Source organism: Candoia aspera, chromosome 12 (assembly GCF_035149785.1).
Source record: "Candoia aspera isolate rCanAsp1 chromosome 12, rCanAsp1.hap2, whole genome shotgun sequence".
NCBI classification, from domain to species: Eukaryota; Metazoa; Chordata; class Lepidosauria; order Squamata; family Boidae; genus Candoia; species Candoia aspera.
Window position 1 is genome coordinate 983,338 of NC_086164.1, and position 21,959 is coordinate 1,005,296.

Below are 21,959 nucleotides of genomic sequence, written 5' to 3' on the forward strand. Positions count from 1 at the left end.
CCCCCCAGGGAGAGGAATAAGTGCTTACTGCAGCTCTGGATTTTCCCAGCCCATACAAACAGCTTTATTAATAACGGGCACTTGAAAGGTTCTAGTCCCACATCAGGAAGAATCCATGTCCCGCAGGAGAGTAGAAGGCTCGGTACTTCTGTCATGAGGCTCTAACAGTAATTCTGGGATTTGGGTCTTGCTGAGGAAGGCCCCGGGTTTCCAAGCTCCCAAAAGAAGTGCAGGAGTCCAGGCTGCTATGAAGTCCCGTGACTGCTACTCGTCTGAGGGCTGTGCAATACAGGCCACTGAAACAGATCCCAGCAGCAGCCGCTGCCAGGAAGCCCCAAGGACAAGCCGTTCCCAGGAAAACATTTTGAAAGAGGAGTGCCCTGCCAGAACTAGCAAGGGGGAGGGCAAAGCCCAGGACTTGGCTCTCCCGCATCACTCGGACAAGAGGCTGTGGATCTTCGTCAGGAGCACATCCGAGTCTGAACCTGGGAGCAGGAGGAGATGGGTGTGAGCAGCTGCAGCTGGTCAGCCTGGGGCTTGACTCCTTCTGTGGCACCTTTTTGAAACTCAGCACAAAGGTGGGGCAGTAAACATGCAGCCAAACTTATAAGCAACCTCCATTCAACACTGAATGAAAAGCAAGCCTTGTCTGAAGTTGCTTAAAGAGACAAGAATAGAGGACAGCTAGGAGGGTGCCCCCCCCTGCAAAGTTCAGATTTCCCAGGATGCTGACGAGACCCCTTTCCCTCCTTCATACACCCTTTATTGGTCGCCTGTCCACCTATTATGTGCCAAAGTGGCATTTTGTTTGCATGTCACAGAGCGGAAATACCCAATTGTCCCAAAAAAACAGCTTTACCTCCTGAGCCCTTCTTCCGAGACCATCTTCTGCAAGAAGAAAACAATTACGTCAGAAGCAAGCGAACCTCTCTGCCCCCCGCCCTCTTGGCATCTAGATGGAAGGCCAGGGTGCAGCTGGAGAGCAACGAGGTTCAGGTTGATGCCTGTGGCACAGGGGGACCCAGGTCATATGTTGCTCCACTCTACACACAACAACTCTCAAATCACCATCCAAGACACTCAAATCATTTGGAACTTAGGGCGAATATGGAGCAGGGGAAGGGGGATATAGAAAGGCCGAATTTGGATGCTCCTGTAGGTGAGTTCAACAGGCATAGCCTTATTTACCCCCTCTGTGAAGACGTAGGTCAGGAACTACGCGCTTGAGAGGAGTTAGACCAGTCTTTCTCAACCTGAGCAATTTCAGCCCATGCTGGCTGGGGAGTTCTGGGAGTTGAAGTCCACATGTCTTAAAGTTGCCCAGGTTGAGAAACACCGAGTTAGGCGGTGCTCTGTCTCTGAGCAAGATTTCGATACGTGCTTCTGTAAAGGAGATCCCTTCTACCTTCTGGTAGAAAGCACTTGGATCTCCAACTACTCTAACTCAGTACCTAACGCCTGTTCTGTGCACACATGCTCATTCGCAAACATCCAAAATGGGGATGGCAGCAACCACATCCCTTGCTGAGAAGACGCAGCTGCACAGAGCTGGCCAGCTGGAAGGTGCCCTGCTGTCGTCTAAAGGAGGTTCCTCATCCGTTCCCTCGGTACTCACTTTAGCAGCAAGAAAGCCCAGAGAATGAGCAGGAAAGAGACGCAGTCTGTCACAGTCCAGATCATCTGATAAGTGGCACGAGGCTGGGGGAAACACAGGAAGCAGATTGGGGGGGCTTCAGGCTGGAGGGGGGGTGGGCAGCTGGCTGGCTGGCTCCCTTTTCCCAGGGAGCCAGACTGGGCTGCAACTGACACAGGAGTACCTCTGCTCGCCCGTCTTACCAGCAGCCAGGCAGGGCGCTGCATCTTCTGTAGCACCTGGCAGGCATTGGTGGTGACTGAACTCGTCCCCGCGCACCACAGGATGGAGAAGAGCCACGGGGCATTTACCACATACAGGTTGACTGAGATGTTGTCACGGCGGTATTCCCTGAAGAGGGAGTTGCCAATAAAGAGAGGGAGTGGTCAGCACCAACACATAATCGCACAAGTTTGCACGGAAGGGCTTGAGTAAGGCTGCGGCTACATCCCAACCTCTGGGAGTTTGAAGCCTCCGCGTGCAAGAACTATCCAAAGATTACATGTCTTTCGTTGGTTGCTTTCCAGCTTTTGCTACCTGGTTATTGGGGTGGGGGGTTAGACAGAGCACTGCTGCTCAGCTTGAGCCCTCCCAACCCTGTCTGTCATTCTCTTGGTTCCTGAGAACTTTGCCTTACACGCCCCACATGTTCCCAATCCTACACCTGCCATTATAAAAGCTGGGCTGGGGTTGAAACACGGGTTTGTATATAAGACCCGCTTCCTCAGATGTGGCTGGGATATGTGCTGACCTGACTAGGAAACAGCCCCCCCCCCCAACTCTAACCTGATTTCTGAGCTGCTCAGATTTTGGTAAGGCAGGTTCACCCGCAGCGGCCTTGTCTTGTTGCCCAAGTTTTTGGAGCCATAGATCTGCTGGAACCTTGGTGCTCGCTGTTCCACCTGCTCCCGAAACCCGTCAGGCAGCCATAGGATCTGAGGGTGGGGAAGAGGAAGAATGAAGCAGGGTCTGTTCACCCTCGATCACCACAGTGGCCTAGCGCCACCTGCAGGAGCTAGAATCAGGAGGCCTCCCTGATGCAGGAAGACATGGCTCAGGTTCTGTGGATCTGGGGCAGAGAAAAGGTCTGACTTCAGTCATGTAACCCAGTGTTTCTCACCCTCATTAAGATGAGTGGACTTCAACTCCCAGAATTCCCCAGCCAGCATGCTGGCTGGGGAATTCTGGGAGTTGAAGTCCACTCATCTTAAAGTTGCTGAGGTTGAGAAACACTGATGTAACCTTTCAGGGTCACACTCTGGAGAGGGGCAGATAGCATAAGACAGCCCTAAAATCCATTTTCCAAGGGGAGCTACGTGTTCCCTTTCTCTCACCACATAGAACCTCCGCAAACCCGAATGTCTGGGTGCTGCCTGGAAGATGGATTTGCCCTACTTGAGACGGGGAAAGCTCACCAGCTCTGGGGTGATGCCCGACCGGAGGACTGTCTCCACTGTGATGTTGACAAGGCGCTCATAGTGGGGGTCTTCCTCTGGCCGCAGGTCAAACATGACGGACACCTTGCGTCTCTTGGCCTCGTCCAGCAGCTCCTTCAGAGACAAAATGTGCTGTGTCCTGGCCTGGGCCATCTCTTCTTCTGAAAGGCTCCATGCTGTGGGGAAGGGATGCTTCTGGTAGAGGAAAGGAAGCAAGTGAGACCAGCTGCTGTTGCAGCAACCCAAGCTTAAGCACTCAGCGGGGTTGGGTAGGCTAGCCTTCATCTACTGAGCCGTCCACGTGAGTCCAACTTCTCATTGGGCCATTGAGCAGGTCTGTCCCAGAAGTGAAGGAGTTCAAAACCAGCCTTTCTGTTAGTCCCGTTGCCCCTAGAAAGCATGGGTGTTTCCGACAGAAGTGCTATTTGTAGTCCAACACATCTGGAGATGTGCCAGAGGGGAGTTCTTCCCCTACCCCACTTTAATGTGTGAGTGGCAGCAGAAATGAGGTTACTACTAGAGGAAAAAGAAAGGGTCCTGCAGCCCCTGGTTGCCAAAAGTTAAGAGCGTGGAAGGCTCTTCAAGAGCAAGGACTTCTGCTACAATGCCCTCATCGTGTTCCTACATTTTGCTTTTGTGCAGGTGCAGAATTCTCCCCTTGCATAAATTAGTACCGAGTCACTTTTCCATCTGCTTTCTGACACACAACATACCCTATCAGCCACGCTCCATGGAGTCCAAGGTGGCTCGCCCGCAAAATCAGCCAAATCCAGATGAACAAGCTGCATGTTCAGCCCAGCCCAGCCCAGCCCAGCCCAGCCCAGCCATGCATTGATCCAGCAGCACCATCCTGCTCTCACCTGGAAGAACCAGCTGCCGGCATCAAGTTGCTGCAGCTGCGTCCAGTTGAAGGCACTGGCGTTGGACCAGGCTTGGGTGGGAAACACCGCCTGTACGTTTGTGGTTCGTAAGAGCTTCTCGTCATGCATGAGGAAAGGGATCCCATCAGCACTGGGAGTGAAAAAAAAGAAACAACTGGACTCCGGACCTTTCTTTCCTGTGTGGGGGTGAGGAAGCATTTGGATAGATGCCTCACAAAGCCAGGCGTTCCCATCCACTGCCGAAGTCTTCATCATTCAGCCAGTCTCTTACCTCACCAGGACGTCTGTTTCTAAGACGCTCACACCGCAGTTGACTGCCTTCCGGAAGGACATCATAGTGTTCTCTGGTGCAAGCTGCGGGGGGGCGGGGGGGGGGAATAAAGATGATGTGGAAGGTTTGGGGTCCGCCCACTGGTACACTGACTTCATAGCCTGTGAAGCATGCCTCCCAGCTCTCCAGGGGGATTCAACATCAACTTACAGGCAGCACAATGCTGGCAGGTCAGAGGGTCCTTACGAGAAAGAGGTGGTCTGGAGCTGGGACCTCCTCCTCATCCAAGAGGAATAGGCAGAAAAATCCCAGCAAGGCTAGGTTGGAAAAGTTAGCATGGGAGTTGCTGCTGCTGTTTTAAGGACACATCCTGTCTCAGTGGAAACAGGCCAGCTGTGTTAGGGAGGAAAGCATTGAGACAGCTCCTCCACCCTGGTGCATTTCAGATGTGCTGGGCTTCAGCTTCCCACATCCCTATCCAATACAGCCACTGGGAGTATAGAAACTGAGCTCTAACACATCTGGAATGTACTCAGTTGGGAAAGACTGCTGAAGACAGTTCCTGTTTCCCCAAAACTACAAAAACTAATCCTGACTGGATATCCTAGCACCATCTTCCAGCTGGTGCTCCATTGTTGTTCATGAGAACCTCGTTCGTGAGAGCCAGTTTGGTCTAGTGGTTCAGGCTCCAGGCTAGAAACCAGGAGACAGAGAGTTCTAGTCCTGCTTTAGGCAGGAAAGCCGGTTGGGTGACTTTTGGCCAGTCACTTTCTCCCAGCCCAACCCACCTCACAGGGTGCTTGTTGTGAGGAAAACAGGAGGAGGAGGAAGCATTAGGGATGTTCGCCACCTTGAGTTATTTATAAAAATAATAAAGGTGGGATAAAAAATCTAAAAAAAAAATCTCAGTGGCCATGACCAGAAGCAGCATCCAGATAGTTCAGTTTCTTGAAATGCTTCTGCAGGGTCTCCCCAGTGGGGGGCCCTGGGAGCATGCCAGTTTCATTCCAGTGCACATCTTTTTGGAGCATAACATCTGTATGCGTGCCATTGCTGAAGTAGGTGTGAATAAGAAGCGGGGGTGGGGGAGGCACCTGGAAGCCACCACCAAGGCCCGTCCAACGCTCTCCCTTTCATCTTTTTTGTCCCTCTGCTCTCCTGGGAGGGAGGTGCTTACCATGGGAGCCCCGCGGTGCCCAAACAGAGCTGGTTTGGGAGGGAGCTGGCTGTGCTCCAAGAAGCAGGGAGAGTCGATTCCCAGGGGGGCCAGGTATAAGGCCAACATTGTGCCCAGATAGAAGAGCAGGAAGAAGGTCCGGAGCGCTGCAGCAACACACATGGAAAATGACCCTGCGTGGTCAGCGGGGGGCTCTCGGTCCACTTGAAGAGGGCTACCGGATCCCCAGACCAGCTTCCCAAAAATCTTTCTGGCCACGAGGAGAGTTGACTGATCATCTGTCCATCACTCCTAGGAGCCTTCTCTCCCTCCACAGATCCCTAGAATTGTGGAGTTGGAAGCGGCCCTCAAGTTGAAGCCCCTGCTCAGCATAGGAATCCAAATTAGCACATCCCCCCACGGATGGCCGCCCAGATTCTGATTAAGTACATCCAGCAATGGGCGGCCCACCATCTCCCTGTGGGACTGGCCCCAGGGATGTATGCTCTTGTGTTTAGGAAGGTTCTCCCGGCCTTCAGCTGTGATATGCCATCCCACAACATGGGACTCTTCCTGTTTCCTGCATTCAATACTGCCAGAGCGCTGCCAGGTGATCCTAAGGAAACAGCTCCACAGCGCGCTTGGGGACACTAAATCCTAGACCCCCAACCTCCAGGGGCCTTTGGATGAGCCCCCAGCCATCTTTTAACAGCCCAGGGGGAAGCTGCATCACAGTGTACTGAAGAGGCATCTCCTTGGATCTAGCGCTCAGGGGCTGAACCCCAACTGTGCGTCAATCAATAAAGAGCAATAAATACCCCCCCTCCCCAGTACCTGCATGGGAGGTGCGGTAGAAGCAGTCTGCTACCGGCCAGGCAAGCATCGTCAAGCCCGCCACTGCTCCGATGTGCAAGAAGGGGCCGGTCGCCTGGCAGGGAAACAATGAGAGTCGACTGGGCTTTCCAAGGGAGCCCTCCCTGGCCGTGGATGGTCCAGAGGGAAAGTCGGGCTGGGGGTGCTGCAGCAGAAGCTACGCCCTGCACCTGCCCAGGATTAGGGAGAAGGGCATCCATGTCAGGGGAGGGGGTTCGCCCCCCACTCCCTGAAGGAAAAAGCACAATGTCGCTTGTATTTTTCAAATCGAGTCCTTATGTAATTATTTCTCCAGCTGCTCGCCCTCAACTAGAACATGCAACTTCCCACTTCCTGGCCTTTTTTGGTTCTCATACAGGGAGCTCTAATCCTGTGGCATGGAATACCTGTCTCTGGAGCTTCTTCCCTGCCAGATGGCACGCAATTGGCTATCACTAAGTGCTCCCAGTCTGCCAATTTCACCAAGTCCAAAGGTCTCACTGTTGGCCCAAGGGGCTGCTCATCCAGAGCTCGGATATTCCCACCATATGGCTGCCCAGCCTCCATTACCCAGAGCCCCATGGAAGCAGCTGTGCATCTCTCCACACCCAAAATGTCAAGTCATCTGCTGCAGCTGGGCAAGCAGGTGGGACAAGAACGGAGCTGGACGGACCACTCTCTGCACGGACTGCGGCTTAAAGTGGCAGGCACGTGGCACCCCTGAGCTCCCATCGGAGGACTCCTACCTGTAGGGAGATGTGGGCACTTGCCCACTGTTCGGACCACTGGATTTCCAGCCCCACAAAGGCAGCTGCTACCATAAGCACAGTCAGCATCAGAAGGCCCTGGAAGGAATGGAGAAGCAGCTTCATGGCCCAGGAAGCTGCCTGAAGAACTTCTGCCAAGGAAGGAGGTGGCGCCCTGCATGGGCAAGACCTTTCAGCCATTGGTGTGTTGGCGAGGGACACGCCAGTGGTGTTCCTCAGGTGTCCCTGAGAGGCATAAGAAGCCTCACACTGAGAGGTGGCCATGAGCAGACGGCAGCAGAGAGCCTCACGCAAAGGCTTCTGCGAGAGAAAAGGAAAGGCGGCAAGCCAGAAGTCGCCATGTTACCTTGTGGAGCCAATGTAGCTTCAGGGGCTGGTGGCAGAGCTGTAGGCAGAGGGCCAATATCTGGGGTGAAAATGAAGGAAAACATGAATATGCAAATCTCACCCAGCCAAGTGACCCAGGTGAAGGGTACTGTATGCTGGGAAAACATTTAGACCTGACTTACAAGATCAGCCTCCCTTTTCTTGTCTGCCGACTTCACTCTCCTGCCCGCCTTCAGAGCCCAGGAGCACCAGCTGCTAAACAGGAACCATCCTTCTCAGCACCCCCACCCCCCCTGGCTTCTGGGAGGCTTGCCTACCTGCTCCACCACCTAATTTTAGCTAACTTGAGCCTTGAGCCGGAGAAACTTGCTTGTCAGTTCTCCAAGTGAACTGGTGGTCCGTTGTGCCAGGATAGTATCGGCCTCTTGATATTGCAGAGATTACTCTGTTAGATGCTGATGCCACACTCCTCCCTCCCCTCCCCCATGAATCACAGAGCCCAAATTGTTTATAAACTTGCAGATACCTCCTGAAGACACTCCCATACCATCAACAAGGGAGGGGGGAGATACAGCAGCTGTGTGCTCAGAGCCCAGGGAGCGTCATTCCCTCCCCACTGCAAGGCTGGGCCAGGACATTCCGGGGGCAGGAAGTGGGGGCAAACATGGAAGAAAAGATGAACAAGAGGCCCTACCAGGAGCAGAGAGGAGTAGGTGACCAGAGCAGCGGTGGCAGAGAGCATCCCCACCGACCAGTCGAGCCACCATTCCGTCTTCTGGAAGAGGAACCTGTGGAGGGGGGGGGGTCAGGTAAAGCTCATGGAAAGGTCAGAAAGGGGCACGGGGGGGTGGGGGGAGCAGGAGATGGTGCCTTCTACTCACTCGTTGAGGTTGTGGAAATCGTTGAGGGTGACGAGGGCCAGATAGAGCCAGGCCAGGGAAAAGAGGCAAACCCCGAAGAGGAGGAAGGACCAGGCAGAGTCACACTGCGGAGCAGAGGAAGGGGTCAGCCTCCCAGGCCAGCCCAGAACTCCCCAGTCAGGGGGCTCAGATGGAAGATCCCCCAAGCCAGCCCACCTCCGCCACGGAGGCGCTTCCCCACTTGGCTGCAGCGGTGGCCGTGAGTTTTGCTCCCATGGGGTGGGGGGAGGCCTCCCTCACCAACAGGGAGGGGCCCTCCACCTGTTCAGACAGCCCACCCAGGCTTCCCACATGGATCAAGGGGGTGAACCAATGTCCAGCTTATTTGGGGACATGGCACTGGGTGGGTCTGGAGGAGGGGGGCTGACTGTCAGAAATGTGGCAGGGGTGGGGACAGCTCCATCCCCAGAGATGCTTGGCAGCCCCAGGCGTTCCTTCCCACAGTGGCAGAGATACCATGTGGCCTTCTGCCATCCCCCCGGAGCAGCTGCAGCCCCTTGCCCTCTCCCAGAGTACAGGGTCCTTTTTGGGTGCCCCCCGCTTGCGCACACACCTTGCTCGTCTTCAGGCCCTTCTTGCTGTGAGTCCAGTGGCAGCTGAAGAGTCCGAGGAGGCAGGTGGCACAGAAACCACAGCGCCCACCGTCCTTTGCCATGGTCAGTCACCTCTCAGGGAGGGGCAGCCGGCCCTGCAAGGTAAAACAGGCAGCAGCTGGTGGACCAGGTAGGCGGGCAGGCAGGTGCACACTTCTGGGAAGGACAGGGCCACGCAGAGGAGACAAGGAGCGGGAAAGGAAAGAGATCTCCCGAACCCCTTGCTACTCCCTGGCTCTTTCCACCGCCCCAGCTGCAGGGACAATTTGGCAAGGGGGAGGAGAGCTCAGCACGATCTCTGCCTCTCAGGCTCATCCCCTGGCACGCTCCCCAGCGCACTTCCAGAAGAGGCCAATCCAGATCAGGCACCAGGCACAGAAACCTGTGCAACCTGGCCTGGTGTGCCCCACCCCAAAGCGGCAAGCTGGAGCAAGCCCGCAGCACACGGAGGCAGTTTAGTAAGCCGTCTGACCCGCCACCTCGTCCCAGGGGAGGAAAAGAGGGGGGGCAATGAAGGAAGGCTGGGCATCCCCCTCACCCTGCCCCTGGAGGAAGTGGGGGTGCGGTGCGGAATTGCCTGGGTCCGTATGCTGCGCCCTGCGCGTGGCTGCTGGAGCACAATGCCCCGGATCCCCCGTCGCAAACCAAATCACCATCACTTGATTTCTGCTCAGGTGAGCACTCAAGGCAGTAGCAACATGGTTTGTTTTTTTTAATCAAGAGGTTAAAACCTAACTACTCATGCAGGAACCATTCTACAGGCAAGCTGGTGGTGCAAAAATGAGTCTCCTTCTGCTTTACCACAGTGCGCAAACTGATTTCTAAACTGTGATGTACGCTAATCAAACCTGGCCTAGTCGCAGTGGACCAAAACATTACCTACGTGTGCAGCACCAGCCAGGGGCCATGAAGTCAGTGGTGAGAATACCGGTCACGTCCACAGTGCCATCAAAGCACACAGACCTCCTTCCCCACTTCTGTGCCTGCCTCTGGGCCCTTCCCCACTCACCCCCAATGACCACCCCGCTGTTGCTCCCTCTTGGCCCAACCTTAAGTCCTCCTCAGCTGCCCGGGAGCTAAAGCAGCCTGGCACCCTCCAAGGGCAGTGCAGGGCAGCGCAGGTGGGAGTCTGCCCTCTTCCCTTGCAGAGTCAGACGGGCGACGTTGGGAGGGGCCGGCGAGGAACGGGGCAGCCGAGTTCTTGCCGGGGTCGTTTTCCGGCTCGGGTGGGGCTGGAGAGCAGCTCAGCTCAGCAGTGGGGAAGGGCCTCCCCTTCCCGTCTTCCAGGTTGCAGAGCCCCGTGGGGAAGAAGCATGCACAAAGACCGAGGAACCGGCAAACCCCGCTTTTTCCTTTCACTGGAAAGAGACTCGAGGAGAGGTGGGCGCGGGCGCCACTGTCACCTCGGCTGTATCTGCAAAGAGCTGGGGCGGAAGGGTGGAGGCGCGGCGGCGGCAGCATTCTTCGCACGGAGGGACCCCCGTACACACTGCCGGACAAAAGCACTCGCAGGAGGCCCTCCAACCCTGCCCAGGCCTCTTAGACCTGGGGAAGGGGTTGGCATGGTTACCAGCAAGGCGTCAGGCCTTGGTGCACAAGGACAGCGAGCTGTGGGCTGGGAGGTGGGAGGACGCTTTGGCGTTGCAACTCAAAAGCACCAGCCTCCCTGCCGAACAATGGTCTTGCAATGCCGGGTTTTTTTGGGTGTGGGAGGGAGACTGCCATGGCTCGCTCCTGTAACCTTTGCAGAAACTTGGCCCAAGACCAGCTGCTTTTACTGCAAACAAGCCCTTGCGCAATTTGGATGGGGAGGGGGGAGGCTGCGGCCCACGCGAATGAAGGAAAGCTTTATTCCGAAAATGCTCAAGTCGGACGACTTTTTTTACGTGGGCCTTTTAAAAAAAATCTCCCGAACTTTCCAAGTTTACATTCCTGGGGAAAAAGGAACAAGCCGGATCCAGCCCGTCGCCTTTGCGCTGGCAGAACAGGCTTCTCTTCCCTTCCTCCCGGTTCGGGGGTGGGGGGCGCTTTTCGCGGCGTAACCTGGACTTGGGAAGGAGCAAAACCCCTGATCTACTGCGAGGAGGAAACGAGGGAGGAGCAACGCCGCTCTCCTCCGAGGAGAGAGACCGGGAAGAGAAACTTCTCAACCAGATTGCAACAGCTGCTGCTTCGCCTCCGGGAGTAAAACGGAAAACGGACGTCTTCCTCACCGGCGGGGGAGGGCGGGCAGCCAGGGCCGTTCCCGGAACGCGCAGGAAAGGTTTTTTCCCCCACCTACCCCGCTTTCGCTCCTGCCACATCCCTGCGACCCCTTCGCCGCTGCCGACCCCCAGGGAAAGCGGCCTCTTTGCGCTCTCCCCTTTGCGCCCTCACCGCTCAGCTGACGCCTTCTAGGCCACTCCCCTCGGCCAAGCTTCCAGTCCTCGTGGAGGGCAGGGGGGGCTCGGTCTGCCTTCTCCGCGCGGCGCGTTGGCTTTCTGCTGCTGCTGGCTCTCTCCTCCTGCTTTCACCTGCCGGGCTGCTGGCGGGGCATCCCGCGTGGGTGCTACCTACGGGCCGGGCCGGGCCGGGCCGGGCCGGGGAGGCCCAGGTGTGATCGCGAGAGGCAGGAGCGACCTGCTCGGGGGCTGCGACTGCTGGAGCCAGGGGAGGCAGGAGTGGCGCCCGTCCTGCCGCGCTCTCCCAAGCGGGAAGAGGCTGCGGAGCCCGGCATGGGTGGAGCCACTGTCCCAGACCCTGGGTTAGTCCTTGGCAGGCCGCATCCCCACCCCCCGCGCGGGCGGCGGCGGCGCGAACCAGACGGAAAGGAAGGGCTGCCCCCGGGACCCGCGGCGGGCCCTTTCTCCGGCTCCGAAACCCGGGAGGAGCGCTAGCGGGCAGTCCAGAGTCAGGAGTGTTCGGCCTCCTTTGCTGCCGCCTGCGGGCCATCCAGACGTCTGCCGCTCGCCCCCGGTACTGTAGTCCTGTCCGCCTCTTCTGTCTCAACCTTGGCAACATGAGGATGGGCGGACGTCAACTCCCAGAATCCCCTAGCCAGCCATGCTCAATCCACCCATCTTCAGGTTGCTAAGGTTGAGACACCCTGCTCTAAACTGAAGGGCTCCATGCCCTGGAGAAAAGCAGACTCTTTAGGGAAGTATCCCGTTAGCGAATGAGCCCGCCTGGGGTTATCCGCTGAGGTACGAAAAGGCCCGCGGGCCTGGGCAGGAAGCCCCAGCTCATTCCCTGCCATTTACGCTCCTGGTTCTCCGGGCACACCATGGCCCGGAAGCCGGTGGCCAGTCAGACCCGCCCACCCCGGGAAGCTGGCCGGCAGGGCGGGAGGGGCCCTCTTCTTTCCCGCGGTTGAGGTTGTTGCTCAGTGTTCCGGCATTAGGCGCTGTTTGTGACCACAATAAATCTATTTATCTATCAGCTCCCTGTAATTCAGGAAGCTGTAAATAGCTTCATAGCTCCTGGCAGCCCTTCGGATTCCATTGGGAGGGTTCCATGGAGCATGACCAGCCAGCGGATGTCCCTCCCGCCAGGTCACACTATTTTCTTTTGGAGTGAGCAACTTTACTCCGCCTGGAAAAGTAAGCCAGAGCAGCTGAAAAGGACTGAGATAAAGGAAAGAATGGTGAGGATGGTAAGGTTTGCCGTTTAGATCAGCCCATTCTCCACCCCTCAGCTGCGTACGAGGGCCTCCGCCTGTTGGGGGAGATTTTAAGGTGTAAATACTAATATTAGTTAATAGCAAAGAAATAAGGGGAAGCAATGTGCTTCTACACCAGGATAAAAGTTTAGCCTTCAGATGTCCTGTGACCTGACCGTGACCAGTAGACAGGATATATACCAGATGTGTGATAAGAACAACAACAAACGGAGGCCCCTCCAGGATGTGCTAAACAAGAAGATAAGATTTTTGCAAGCATAAGCAAAATAAGATTGAGGGGTTCAGGGGGACAGGCAGTTGGAAGATTGTACGTTTGAGAGTACCCAGCCAATGGGGAAACAGGCAAGAAGGAGCGACGGAGTAGGGAAAATGTATATAAAGTGTGTGCTTACAATATTAAGTGTGTCTTTCCCTTGGACGCATTGCATCGTGTTCCTAGAAAGTCCACCACGCTTTGCAAACCGTAGTAGCTCAGAGAGAGAGCGAAATAAAGTCTTTTTCTATCTTCAAACCCTCCGGCTATTGAAGTCTGCTTTGCATCAAATTTCATTGCTAACACGCCTGACCCTCCCCTTCCTCTTGACCCATTCACTCTTCCGCCATTCCTTTGTTTGACAATTCTGCCCCCACCCAAAGCCCCCCAACGTGTCTCCTCATGGCTGGGTGCTCTCTTTGGGGTCTGTCCCCCTCCCTTCAGCAGCCCTGCCCCCCCAGGCAGAAGCCTCAGGTGTGCTAGAAAGGGTCCTCAGCACGTGTCTCCTGGCCTGGCCGCTCGCAACCCTGTGTTGTAAGGTTGCAGGCCAACAGGTGGGGCAGAGAAACTGGCCCGGCTACCAGAGCGGTTTATACTCCTCCTCCTTCTTTTGAAACACTCCAGGTGGTTTCCAAAAGCTGCTCCTTGCTGGGTCTTTGGCTGTGGAAAACAGGACTATCTTCAGCTTGGAAAACAGTATTGGTGGTTGCCTGAGGAGGACTCAGCATAGGAAGTGGCTGGAGAGCGGGTGCTTGGTCTGAAGAGAGAAGGGAGCGGGGCCCTGCGAGGAAGGCTGTTGGGCGGATTCGGCTTTGTCACAGGCCTTGTGCTTGTGCCCAGCTTGCAGGTTCTTGCCGGGCCCCTCCCCAGCAGCGGGGAGTTCCAGAGTGGCTGTCTGAGCGGCTTCTTTCTATTCCTAACAGTGTCAGCAGCTCCCAAACCGCTGGGTGGATGTTGCACCTGACCATCATTTAGCATTGGCCAGGAAAGTAGCATGCTGGGTGCATATCATAATCTGATACCCAGCTGGGTTGCCCTCCTTCCAGCCTGGACTTCATCCCAATGGTGGTGGTCCAGGCCTGCCCTCCCTCATTTGCCCCTGCCCAGATCTTTGGGGCTGAGTTTGCCCACGTGCTAGGCTAGAACCATCACGTGGGAGCACAGCTTGGCCCTGGTTTTTTAGGGCTCTCCTGAGCGGGTTCACAGTTTTGGGGTCCTGTTTTCTCTGCTGCTTGTGATGCAATTTTTTGTAGGGCTGGGTGTAGGACCACATGATGAGGGCTGGAAGGCTGTTCTTGATACTCTCATCATTTCTGTAGGAGCTGAAGATAACCCATGCATGCTCTCCCCCACAGGCATCTGCTACAAACCATGATCATCCCCATCGTCCCTCCTCTGGGGATGCCTATCAGCCACAGGCTGGGAGGAGGGAGGGGCTGGTTTAGCAGGCTAAACAAGGTACTTTATTTCTGGTTTAGTGGGACACAAAGCCTGCTAGTGTGGTTTGGCGAGGATGCAGCGACTGCATCACCCAGGGTCCCCCGTGTGGGGGAGATGGGCGGTGATAAAAATATGATAAATAAATAAAAATAAATTGGGTCTGTTGAAGACCCAATGGCCTAAGCTTGTTGTGTGACTGACACTGTCAGATGATGCCATCTGTGCAATGGCATCATGGTGCGTGTGACATCTCTTGCCCCCCCTACGGGGATATCCTATTATGTGAACTCAGTCTGGTTGGCTCACGATTCACTATTCTGTGGAAACCCAGAAAAAGGGTTCAATGAAGCCAAGTGTGTTCCATGAACCTAATCAATACATCTGTGAGTCTTCTGCTCAGTTGTGCGATGGCAGGAGATCTGCAACTTACCACCAAGCCCTGGTTGCAAAGCCCAGCAGCAGCTAATTTATTTTGGGTCAGGGAAGACCTTCTCCACCATGGATAGGGAAGAACTGGCTCAAACAAATGTCAGATCGCACATGTGCAAACTGGGACACCCTTATTTAGGGGTGGGTCTCCAGCTGTTCTGAGTCATGGTGCCTTGCCGCAGACAAGTGCCGCCATTTTTTTCAAGTGTTGGTCATTCCTCAAAAAGGCAGTTAAAAGGATATTGATCCCCTTCGTATTCAGTTAATGAACCTGCATATGCTGATTCCCCCCACCAAAGTATTCTTCCCAATGCATTTTGTGGGGTGTGTTTTCCATCTCTGCAGCTTTTCCTTGGGGTGTTGAGGAGACATGAAGTGTGGGGTGGAAAATGTTTCAGTCTTTATCCCACAAGATTTTTAAATGTTCTCTTGGGCTCGAGGTCTATTTAATAGGTTCCCCTTTTCTGTTTCTTTGCAAGTAAAGGATGACAGCTTTGCTCCCGTACTTCGCAGCAAACTCCAGTAGATGGCACTGAAGAATGGTCATCTCTAATGATGGCTAAAAACTAGGAAGCCTTGTCTAGAATCCCAATTATCCTCTTAGTGGAGCTACACTGAGGGGGGGGAAGCCCCCTCCTTGCCTCTGCCTGCTCCAGGGTCCCACTGACTCTGACCACCATGGCTCTACAATCAAGCGGATTGGTCCCCTGCAAGGGGGGGGGAAGCCCCCTTGCTCTGCCACTTCTCAGCTGGGTCCCTGCCGCTCATGGCTGGCCAAGGTGCTGTTGAGGTGGCAGGAGGCTGCCTCTAGGCAGTAATCAGCTGAGTGAGGAGGTGCTTCCATTGCCTCTGGAGGAGGCCCTGCTGGCTCCCGGCTCGAGAGACCATGCTCGACCTGATTGTCTTAGACGGTTATAGACTTGCCTTTGCTGGGAAGGTTGTGGGGCCCCTAGAAGAACTGGATTGTGTGCAGTCAGGGTTCAGGCAGGGATACAGTGTGGTAAGTGTACTGGTCACCCTGTGGAGGACCTTTGGAGAGACTGGGATCGGGGAGGGCAGCCCTCCTGGTCCTGGAGGGCCTGGATGGGAGGGAACAGCCTCAGACTGAATCCCTCTGCGACCTTTGAGCGGCTTTGGGGTTGTGGGACTGATGGTTCCAGAGAAACCCCTTCTTTGATTCTGAATGGGGTTGTACTCCCCCATTCAGAGGTGGCCTGCAGTTTGGGAGTCCTCCGGGGCCCACAGCTCCTGCTTGAAAAGCAGGTGACAACTTCCAGGAGAGCTTCTGGCATGTTGCCTTGAGCCCAGGCAGAGTGCCGCTCTGCCATGTGACTCACAACTGCAAGTGCTGGCAGAGTCTTGGGATCTAATTGTGTCTAAGGGACAAGTCCGGTTTCTGCTGTTCCACTCTGCAGGGCCCCCTCCCTCCCTACCCACAGGAGACCTGCTCTTGAACATTTGTCAGGGTACATCATCTTCCTTTTCTATGCAATTCCCCTACAGTTTCACCAGTGATGGAAGGGACATCCTCAGGGAGGGGAACGCAGGTCAAAAAGGGTGAGGCTTCAGTTGCATGGTTTTGGCCACTGTCCTGATTTTTCTGACCCCCCTGCAGACCCCCCTGAGAGCAACAGGAGCTGTTCTGCTGGAGGGAGCCCCAGCAGGGAACAGAGTCTTCTGGCCTGGAGCCCGGCAAGTCAACCGGAGCTGTGCCCCATAATGGCTGTCCCTTACCTGACACCCCCCAGGCGTGTTGGGAATTCCCAGCCTGTAAATTAAGAGTTATTGGGTTTGGCTTGTCGAGTGGCTAGTCGCTGCTGTGCCTGCCTGTGGAGCGGGGCTTGCTAATGGCTTGGGAACGCCTGTGGCGGCTGCATCTGGCTGAGGGTGCACGGCTCTTGAATCCAGACAAGCTGAACGGGCTGACTTCCAGTGTAAGTCTCAAGGGCAGCCTGCCTTTGAGGGAGCAAAAATGATAGGGTGGGAAATTCCGCAGTAAAACGCTCAACTCCGAGGAATGCTTACAGGCCTGCACAGAGAAAGGGGCTTTGCGGGATCTTCCTAAGTCAAGTTTCCTGGTTGGAAACCAGGCTGGAAAGGGAAGGGCCACCACCTGGCGTACAACCAGCCAACATGACCCGTTTCCACCTTGAACCTTGTCCTCCCAGGCCAGTGGAAGCCAGTGGGAAGTCTCGTGGCCAGCCTGCTCACTCCAGCAAAGGCGGCTCAACTTCACAACGAACACAACAGCCCAACGAGAGGGATTTTATTATTTCCCTGCGTTTCTTCCAACCTGCGCGATCGAACAATTGTTTGGTTGTGAACTAGCATGATGTTTGAGCCCAGCCATTGTGGTCTGTAAACCACAGCTTAGCATGTTATACGAATCCTGTCAATTCATTTGGCCGTGATGAAACAAACCGCAGCTTACTGGGTTGCACAAACACAGCGGGGGCTTCTCTTCCCAGCCTGCTGTCCACCTGGTGGGTTGGATCTGAGGTGCTGGCCCAGGTGAGGGGAGAGGGAGCCAAGCACGCGGGGAGGGGAGCGAGGCTGGGGACGGGCAGCTTGCAATGCTGGGCAGCTGCAGTGCGCTGGGGAGGAAACTTGTCTGTAATCCACAGCTCTGCTAGCTGGTGGGGCCGAGCCCTTGGAGGGGGTGTGTGAAGCTGCTCTGAACCCTGAGCAGGGCTTGGCTTTGCAGCCTTGCTTCTGCCCGGCTGCAGCTGGGCTCAGCGTCACCTGCAACGCCAGATTAATCTGGCGTTCAGGGCAGTTCTTATGGTCTCCAGGGACTCTGCATGGCAGGCTCCAGGTTCCTCTCTATGGCTCATGAAGTGGATGAACGTCTGCCAGATCGTAAAGTCTCCAGCTCATAGTATGCTTTATTGTAAGTTTTACTGTAAATTACAGCAGCTGTAGAGTTGCTCCCTTGTATTTTGGTCCATGACTGCAGTCAACTTTTTATCCATCTATCGGTACAGGACTTGGAGTGCAATTTTGATCCTCCAGGTGCTATCTGTGGTATCATAAAACCTGGCGGTGAAGGAGGCCGTGAGTTCTAGTCCCGCCTTAGACACAAAGCCGGCTGGGTGACCCTGGGCCGGTCACTTTCTCTCAGCCCCAGGAAGGAGGCAATGGCAAACCACTTCTGAAAAACCTGCCAAGAAAACTGCAGGGACTGGTCCAGCCAGTCTCCAAGAATTGGACACGATTGAACTGATTTTTTAAAAAGGCAAAGTGATTTTCCTCGCAAGGGTGCGAGCGCCCCTGGTTTCCCTTCCTTTCTTGGGCTTCGTCACGTGGTTCCTGAGGCTCCTGCCACAAATGGAGAGCTTATGGCTGAGATGTCTTGGCAAACTCTTCACCCGGCTCTAATATGGAAACTGGAAGGCTTCCTTTTGTTTCATGAGCAAGACGTTCTGGCACCTGAGAGCCAAAGAAACTCTCTTCTAAGCAGAGTAAAATATTAGTGCTGGCAAAAATGGGAGCAGGCCCAAGTGCAAGAGACGGTGAATATCTGCCTGAGCCACCCGTCCCTTTCTGGGCTTTGCTGAGCCTCTTTCTGCTTCTTGCCTTCTGGAAGTGAGCAATGAAGACCCCTTAAGGGGATCAACATGGTTCCCTCTGAAGGAAATACAGCACATCCTGGACCACCCTTAACCTGCCATAAATATCCATGTTACAAACCTGTCTGAGTGCCCCTGCTACATTTAGCTGAGTGGGCACAGTTTGGTCCAGTTGTGATCCCCTGGGCCGCTCCCCTCTCCTGACACCCACTGGTCTTGTGGCCATCTCAAGGCCGGCTGGGGCCATTCCACCGTGGGGCTTGGCTGAAGCTTGTTTTTGCCACCAGTACATTTGGCCTCCATCTGCCTTGGGGCTCAGGAAGGAATCGATGCCGACGTTTCCTTCATCCAGGAGCGGGAGGAGGTAAAGTGGCCCCAGGACCACTTAGCTGCATTGTCTCACATCTAAAACCAGCAGCAGAAGGAGACTTAATGACCGCAGCCGGTCTTATGGCAGTGCTATTCCCTTCCGAGGTTTACGGGTATTTCGGTATTTTAAAAGGGACACATTAGAGGAGAATCAATGACCTATTGTGTGCTGGACACCTTCTGGTGCTCTTGTAAATGCTTCAGACAATTAGACTTTCCTTTGAGGTTAGCCTGCTCTATTTGAAAAACGTTGGTGCTCCCTGAAAATATTTTCACATTAAGGGATGCTTATGAATTCTCTCCACAGCACCGAGAAAGATGCTTTCTGGAACCGGTCAACCTTCGTAATCGCCTTTCTTCTAAAAGTCAATGTGAATTTCCTCTCGACTGCCCATTCATCTCTTATCAGGGCCCACCAGACTTGGGAAGTGCAAAGACCAAACCTGTTTGTAGTAACTACGACAGGCTCTTCTGCAAAGATGATCTGATCAGCGCCCGGTGCTCTTGGGGAGAAAGGAGGCATGTGGGATTCAAGGTGGGGCGTGGGGACCTCTACGTGCAGAAGGTGCAAACACCACCAATAGCAGGAGAAATCTGTTGCCTCCCTCTTCCCCTGTGGGCTCCTGGAAACATCTGATGGCCCCTGGAGGAAGTGGATTGTGGGCCTGCCTTGTTTTACCCAGCAGGGTCTTTTTTTCTCCCAAGCAGACAGGGAGGGGGCAAAGGCTAGGGTTACAGCTTTGCAGTTCAAATTTCTGCATGGAAGGGACTCTTACATTGCTATGGTAAACCAAAGGCAGGCAATCTGATGCCCTCTAGATATTCTTGACTTCAGCTCCCATCAACTCCAGCCAACATAATCAAAAATAAGCAATTGCAGCAGTTTAAAATATTGTGAGGATGTGTCAGCCCTACAAGGTAGGCCAGATCAAGAAACAGGCACTGCGTAGGCCTAAAACTACTTTTATTAGAATGGCTCTAGTAAGAGAACCTTGCAAGTCTGAATGTGCTTCCCCTCCTCCCTCTTTTATCTTCATGTGAATTGGGGGGGGCACCTGCCTTAGGCTTTTTTGGAAATCTCTGCCTTAGTGGGGGCTTAAGACATGTGTATCTGTTTGTTGCCCTGGTAACGGATCTTCCCTCTCTCTGTCAAGGCCAGCCTCCCTACTCTCTATAGGATGTATGTCAGGGTGGTCAGCCTGGTGTACTCCATGAGGTGGTCAAAAGGTAATGGCTGTTAAGGCAGATTCTTCTGCCCCTGGTGACCTGTTTGCTCAGCCTGCAACTTGCTCCCAATTGCCTGCAGGCCAAAAAGTGTTCTTAGCCAGGACAAGAGGAGAAAAGAAGTGAAAAGAAGCATAAAATAACGTTCTGAAAGGAGTCAGACACTGTTGGTGTCTCCAAAAATCCTACCAGAAACCTCCAGGCATCTTGTAAATGGCCCAAAGATACTGTTAATGTTTGTATTAGGAAATGTGTGGTCTCTGTAACCATGATAGCATCAAACTCATCTCAAATGTGCACAAAGGCAATCTGTGAAATGTGCGAAGATCATTTCCATTCCTGGCAGCCTTCTGCTTCTCACTGAAACAAAAAGGAAATAATTAGTAATCAGTGGTAGGAGCTTAATCTTTTGATTTTCCAGCTGTTGTGTTGATGTGCCCCAAGCTTGGCTCGGAGAGGCAGATCCATCAAAGTGAAGGAAATGAAAATGCAAACCTGGCCTGCAACACAAGGCAGAAATTTACCTGCTCTGTTCACCCTTCCCATTTAGTTAAAAGTGGTGCAGGCTCTGCAACCAGGCCAGACTGGCATCACCTATTGCTGGCATAGTGACCTTGAAGGGAAAGGAGCCTGTGCTGAGCAGCCCTTCTACCACACAGTTTCCTGCTTCCTGAGTCTTCTTTGTAGGTCCCCAATCTTGGGAAATCGGGTCCTTTTGCAGGTGCACCATACAGAACATCCTGGCAAGCCTTATGCCACATGGGTGAAGCCAAGATCTGGTGCCTGATTGCCTTTTCACAGAATTAAAATCCATCACTGTCTCTTTTGCTCTCATAAATCCTTGCTGTCACCATGGGCTGTCCCTGTTAGGTGGAATGAGAAGCTTTTATTTATTTTTATAGGTGCTTTATATTTATATATCTTTCAGAAGACTTGGGCAGGGTAACCGCAACAGAGAAACCGATCAGTACCTCTCATAAAAGCCACTTCCGCAAAGTTGCCAGTCCATTAAATACCATAAATAAATGGATTCCTTTATCGTTCCCTGGAATGCTCCAGGAGCAGCAGCCCCCCAGGTGGCAGAGGACCATGTGGGCCTTATGTTCCATCTTCCCCAGGCCTCCCCACAGAAGATGATGGCAGTCTGAAATGACGAATAATTTGACGCTTGGCTAATCAGGAACAGCTCTGATTAAAAGATTTCCACGTGCTGAAATGTTGCCCTGGTCCCTATAAGTGATGGAGCATATTTTCCAGAACTCTGCTGTCCAATGCAGAGCAATGAGGACTTGGCAGCCGCTCACCCAAACCTCAGAGCAACAGCCAGCACCCCCAAGGAGGACTGGCGGGGTCCAGTGTTTCCGCTCCAGGGAGTTGCACTGCTTCAGACCTGCCGCTAGAGGGCAACAAGCAAGCTCAGAAACCTGCAAGTTGTCCAGACAAGGCTTTGTCCGGGGGTCTGAATGGAAATCCAGAAATTACAGGTGCAGTTAGCCTCAGGAGAGGGGCCCTGGGCTCTCTGGGCGTTCAGGTTCTTAGTAGCATTTCTTCTTTCCAGGAGTTTACTGCAAATGCCCGAAGCAGCTACTTTCAGCCCATCTGCTTAACTGAGACATGGTTGGCTAGTCTGATTTAAAACTGGGTTTAATGTGCACTGTGGGCTTCAGTGTTGTGAAAACTCCACTTCTAGCATCCGTGAGCTCTCTTGTCTTGGATGCTCTGACTGGCTTAGGCTCAGCTGGCATGGACTCACATCCGAAAAGAGCCTAGCTGGGGCCAAATGTCCTCTTCCAAACTCCATCCTCCAGTGTTGGATATTCATGGGCAAGACACATGGCACTGCGAGCGCTGACCTCATTTTGCACCACCCTAACCCTCTTTCAGTCTTAGGTGGAAAGTTTGCCCCGGGTCAGCCCAATGGCAGGGACAAGGGGGTACCAGGTGGGTGTGTCAGGTTCCGGGACACGTCCAGCATCTCTGGGAGGGAGACCCTCCCTTCCCTTTCAGAGCTGTGAGCAGAAACAGCTTAAGTGGGCCATCACCGTTGCCTGCCAGGGACATCAAAACATCTCGCCGCCCGTTGCCCAGGCCACCTGCCTGGTTGTGAAGAAATGGCAACTGTGAAAAGCAGAAACTGAGAACACACCAATAATTTCCAGCTAGCCCTTGACAGCTGAGTGT

General features: G+C 54.2%; 1 protein-coding gene across 3 annotated transcripts; it reads right to left on the bottom strand.

Moving 5' to 3' along the window:
- Positions 1-68: 68 nt before the first annotated feature.
- GDPD2 (glycerophosphodiester phosphodiesterase domain containing 2) lies at positions 69-11,605 on the bottom strand. 3 transcript variants are annotated; one of them, XM_063313720.1, is made up of 16 exons: positions 11,350-11,605; positions 8,797-8,931; positions 8,205-8,308; positions 8,018-8,111; positions 7,343-7,402; positions 6,976-7,074; positions 6,212-6,305; positions 5,399-5,544; positions 4,222-4,304; positions 3,930-4,080; positions 3,049-3,264; positions 2,420-2,568; positions 1,837-1,984; positions 1,616-1,698; positions 860-888; positions 69-485 (listed from the first exon to the last, which is right to left on the bottom strand). In XM_063313720.1, the coding sequence occupies exons 2-16, from the start codon at positions 8,896-8,898 to the stop codon at positions 433-435; spliced, it is 1,611 nt and encodes a 536-aa protein (XP_063169790.1). In that variant the 5' UTR covers positions 8,899-8,931; positions 11,350-11,605; the 3' UTR covers positions 69-432. The 3 variants fall into 3 exon arrangements, with proteins under 3 accessions (XP_063169790.1, XP_063169788.1, XP_063169789.1); XM_063313718.1 differs by having other exon boundaries at positions 11,213-11,605; XM_063313719.1 differs by lacking the exon at positions 11,350-11,605 and adding an exon at positions 11,118-11,199.
- Positions 11,606-21,959: the final 10,354 nt, after the last annotated feature.

What these genes read in the sequence shown, in the direction of transcription:
- GDPD2 (XM_063313720.1), bottom strand. Translation starts at nt 8,898, where the DNA reads ATGGCAAAGGACGGTGGGCGCTGTGGTTTCTGTGCCACCTGCCTCCTC. An exon ending in GTGCCCACATCTCCCTACAG is followed by an intron (nt 6,306 to 6,975) that starts GTAGGAGTCCTC and finishes TTTCCCTGCCAG; the next exon opens with GCGACCGGCCCCTTCTTGCA. An exon ending in CTGAGCAGCTCAGAAATCAG is followed by an intron (nt 1,985 to 2,419) that starts GTTAGAGTTGGG and finishes CTCCCTCTTCAG; the next exon opens with GGAATACCGCCGTGACAACA.